The sequence below is a fragment of the Pteropus vampyrus genome, unplaced genomic scaffold (genome assembly GCF_000151845.1).
Source record: "Pteropus vampyrus isolate Shadow unplaced genomic scaffold, Pvam_2.0 Scaffold18, whole genome shotgun sequence".
In the NCBI taxonomy this organism is placed as follows: Eukaryota; Metazoa; Chordata; class Mammalia; order Chiroptera; family Pteropodidae; genus Pteropus; species Pteropus vampyrus.
Genome location: NW_011888799.1, coordinates 2515629 through 2520093, shown reverse-complemented (window position 1 = coordinate 2520093; position 4465 = coordinate 2515629). Strand labels below are relative to the sequence as shown.

General features: G+C 38.8%; 1 protein-coding gene across 1 annotated transcript in view; it reads right to left on the bottom strand.

The window, feature by feature from the left end:
* The window catches only part of DNAH8 (dynein axonemal heavy chain 8), a 339355-nt gene that overhangs the window by 14520 nt on the left and 320370 nt on the right, over nucleotides 1–4465 (bottom strand). Inside the window, exons 89-90 of the mRNA XM_011354823.2 lie at nucleotides 1536–1688; nucleotides 1265–1454 (exon numbers count right to left, since the gene is read on the bottom strand). Coding sequence (XP_011353125.2) covers nucleotides 1265–1454; nucleotides 1536–1688 — 343 coding nt within the window. The remainder of the gene's footprint in view (nucleotides 1–1264; nucleotides 1455–1535; nucleotides 1689–4465) is intronic.

Genomic DNA, 4465 nt, shown 5'->3' with positions numbered 1-4465 from the left:
CCTAAGGTATATTGACATAATAATATTTTACATTTAATTTGGTAGGCTCATAAAAACTACATGGTTAGTGTTTTAAATTTAGAAAATGTTAAGGCCCTTGAAGTGGATGAATACATGTACGCAGAAGACAATTAAAAATGTATACTTGTAATGTATACTATTTACTGAAATATTACTCCTACAAAGAAAAGTGTACAAATCATAAGTATACGACTCAATGCATTTTCACCAAGGGAATACAGCCATGTAACCAATATCCAGATCAAGAAACAGAACATTTCCAGACCCCCAGCAGCCCCCTCGTGCCCTTTTGCAATCACTACACTCCTCCTCAAGGGTAACCACGATCTTGCCTTTTAATATCACAGATCTGTTTTGCCTGTTTCTTCTTTGAATAAATGGAACCATAGAGTAGACATATATGATACATACATTACAATGTATACAGTATACATATATTACAATGTGTTCTGATTCTTTCTTCACTTAGCATTATTTTATGAGATTCAGCCAGATTGTGGCGAGTAGCAATAATACATCCTAAATCTGCAAGTGTGAATGCTCCTTAAATTGTATTACTAGTGGAGCTATGTGGTGCTGAATTGTAAGGAATCCGCTATCTCTTCATTCTGAACAGGAATTACCAGAAATAAAACTATCTATATTGTAGTAAGATAAAAAGTTGTCATATTTCTGAACTTTTTGAACTCTATGGCATACAGTCAGTAACTTATTCAGTAAATATTTCTAGAACGAAGAAATAAATGCAGCAGAATCGTAAAGCACTTTTTCGAGGGAAAAAAAGACTGAGGGTTGGGGGTAGACAAAATTCCGGAAGTTCACTGAATGAAATTTTAGCCAAAGTTTTGAAATCAGTCTGATTTTATGAACTCTGAGAATAATTTTGCATATTTTGAGGCTTCGTTTTTGTCATTTTCATAAACATTTAAAAACTAAGTGTTGAGTGAAACTTTTTTACCATTTCACATGTCCCAACCACAGACTAATGGCTTGCTGAAGTGGGTGAGAAAAAAATGAAGGTTAGGCTACTATAATGTAGAAGCAATAGGGTAGAAAGAATTTCTATTGAATCTGTAAAACAAATATGAAAGGATTATCTTGGTCCCCAACCTTTGAAAGCATCTGTCCAGCACTCAGCAGGCTGTACCTCTATATTGTTTTATATAAGATACATTTATCACACAGTGTTACTATATGACCACCCATATCTTCCAAGTTTGCCCACTCTCCTATGAGCACATACCTTGGGGATTAAAGAAACCAGTCATCCAGAACACATTGGGCCTCCCTTCAAATATCCAAGTAGAAAACTGAGCATTTCTTTCCAAAAGTTCAGTAAACCAGAAGCCCAATGTGGATGAATCCCAGGACACTCTTTTCCAGATCTGAGGTATGCGAGCATCATACATGTTGTCCAGGGCATCTCTCAAGTTCTGAAAAAGATAAAGTTAAAATATGAGAAGAAGAAAAATCCACAAAAGAGGGACATGACTACTAAGATAATAACAGCTCACCTCGCTCATGATGATAGTTCCTTCAATGGCCAGTTTTAGATCACTCAGGCTACTGCGAAGTATTGAGATGACTTTCTGCATCCTGTCAATTTCTTGTCTAAGAAATATGTTCATTGAATTAAGATGTCCCATCTTCATCAAACGAGCTTTCACCTAAAACACAGTATATAATACAATGGAGATTTTTAAAAATCATCTTTCATTTGTCTTCCAATGACCTCTCTCCTTTCTGCTCTTTTTCTTTCTCTGGATATATCTCCACCAGCCCAAATGAACTTTAAAATGCCTCTTATAGAATCAAACTTGCCATTAAATTCCTCATTTTCTGGGCTTCAAAAACTACTGTTCAACTAAAATGATTTTTATTTCCTACTGATTATACTTAGTTGATAATTGGAAATGTACTTTAAAAAGCTGAAATAAAATCGTACCTTCTTTTCCCCCTCAAATGATTAAGTACTAAGTGTCAGTTAAGTATTCTTTTGCAATTTAACCATTATAAGAGTACAGTTTGGAATACTTTTTTTCACAATGCTTACAGAGTCCTGATTAGAAATGTCACAGAAAGTTAATACAACCATGACCTTTATAGAACACTTACCAATAAATACGATTAGCTGCAGTTTTCTAAGATCACTGTTGCCTTGGCTAGGGTGACTAGAGTGAGGCTTTCCTAGTCTAACCAATGGAAATATTTGACTTTGTAGGATAGTCATTAAGCACCTGTCATTTGTTCCTTTCAGTATATCATTTATTGACCATTTTGAAGAGATCAATATAAAAGCCTCTGGCTATGGGAACAATAAAATCCAACAATTACTGGAAAATAAGCCAATACATATACGCATTTCAATTTAGTGACATATGCCCAAGAAAAGATTAATTATGAATACTGGCAAGAACTCATAAAGAGATGTGAACTTTCTGCTGGCTAAAATCACAGAGTTGCCAGAACAGAAGGGGTAAGGACAAACACATGGAGAGGGAGAGAGTTTAGGTGATGTTCCAAACCAAAGAATCACCACAGAGCCCATAAGCTGTGGGATTCTCTTCTGGAGACGCCCACTGCCCCTTCTTGAGTCACAGAATGTTAAAGATGGATGGCGTGCTTCAGAGTCAAATGGACCACCCTCTTCGTTTTATAGAACAGGTTCTCTGGCATGGCTCAGAAGTTCCTGATTCAGCAATGGATACCTCTGCTTTACGGCAGCTGTGAAGCACTTTTAGTAAGCAAGGGATGAAGAAGGATGTACAAACTTAAGGGGAAGCAGTGATGTAAAACTGAACAACCTGCATGGGACTACCTGTGCAAGGAGAACAAGTAATATTGACATCCCAGTCAAACACGCCAATGGAGGTCTTTAATCCTATCCACCATAGCAACCTTTTGGTATTCTCCTAAATTCCTGGTTCTAGAACTTACAGTTTTGCAGGCTCCACTACCCCATTCTCCTCTTGAGCTCTTCAGCCTCCAGCGGCTAAATAGTATACACGTATCACCCTCTTTAAATCGTGACTACTCTGTGGGAATTCACAATTGAGGAAAAGGGAAATTATGGAAATGCTTTTGCAACCCCCACAAGTGGGAAATGAAGTCCAGGTATTGGCTACAATGTCAAATCAATGGCCCAGACACGTTTTCATATGCTAGCAGCCTCAAAAGAACAGGCTTGCCCTACTTAGGGTTTTAAAAGAGAAACATCACTTGCATAGAGACATGCTTAGGAAAAATTTAGACTCTAGAAAATCTGATTTTAAGACTGAATTTATTTTGAATATGATTGCTGTTCCAGCCTAAAATAGTCTTTTTATTAATAAAAGATTTGCTTTGGTCTCCTATAGGATTTTCATTATGTTTCTGGGACCAGGTAGTAATGTGGCTTCTACAGTAACATGGCTCCATGTTAACTACAGAAGACGAAAGTATAATTACATTCCAATTTACAAAATTCACTTTACTGCCACATTTCTTCTATAAAATATAGGACACCAAAATGTAAGTGATTTTGAAAGAGGAAGCAATTTTAGATGTCTCTTAGAATGAACTCCCTCACATACAGCAATGCACTTAGTGACAACCCTCACAGTCAGTTTCTGCTAAGATATTGCCAGCATAGAGTTCTTGGTGAAGTAGCCCCAACCAACCCTTGACAGCTCAAATTCTCCGAAGGTCTTGAAAGCCTCCTCTGGTAACATCAACCTATATTGTAACCCAGAGTAAATTTTGTCTCGCTTTTGCATGCCAGTTTTTAAAATCTTTGAAGGCAGGTATTATGCCTCCTCTGTCTTCTGAAGATTACTTACAATGAACCATTGAAAGTTTGTACGTAAAATATTTATCCATTTAAAAAATATCTTCTCGAGGAGTGATGTCAGAAACATGGTGGAGTGAGAGATGTCCCTGGATCTCCCCCCTTGAAATGACAATAAGCAGAACACCTAAAACTCAACAAAAAGCACCCAAAGTGCACACCAGCACGTCTGAGCATGGGATCTGCACATAAGAGCTACGCAGGTCAGAACCCTGGGTGTTGGGCAGTGGACTGGGAGAAATAAAGAAGCTGCCTCTCGCGGCTGCTGGAGCTCTCTGCAGGAGGAGCGGGAGGGGAGCAGATATGGCGACTTCTCTGAACAGCCCTGCCTGGGAGTTCTGTGAGCTCCACGTGGCTGGCAGCAGTTCCCAGTCATCAGGGTAGAAAAAAGAGAAGTGGGATGGCAGAGAAATAACAGTTCATTTTTGCCAGCCACGGTTGCAAAATCGAGGCTGAGCCACAGCCCCCATCCCCCAACCCAGAGGGACACTCCCCTCATACCCTCCAAGACAGAACGCCACGGAGCCCCAGGGGAATCTCAGCAAACGCTACAGAAACTGTCGCTAACACTGACAAGAACTGAGACTGAGGGTAGTGAGCATGATTAAACATCTATAA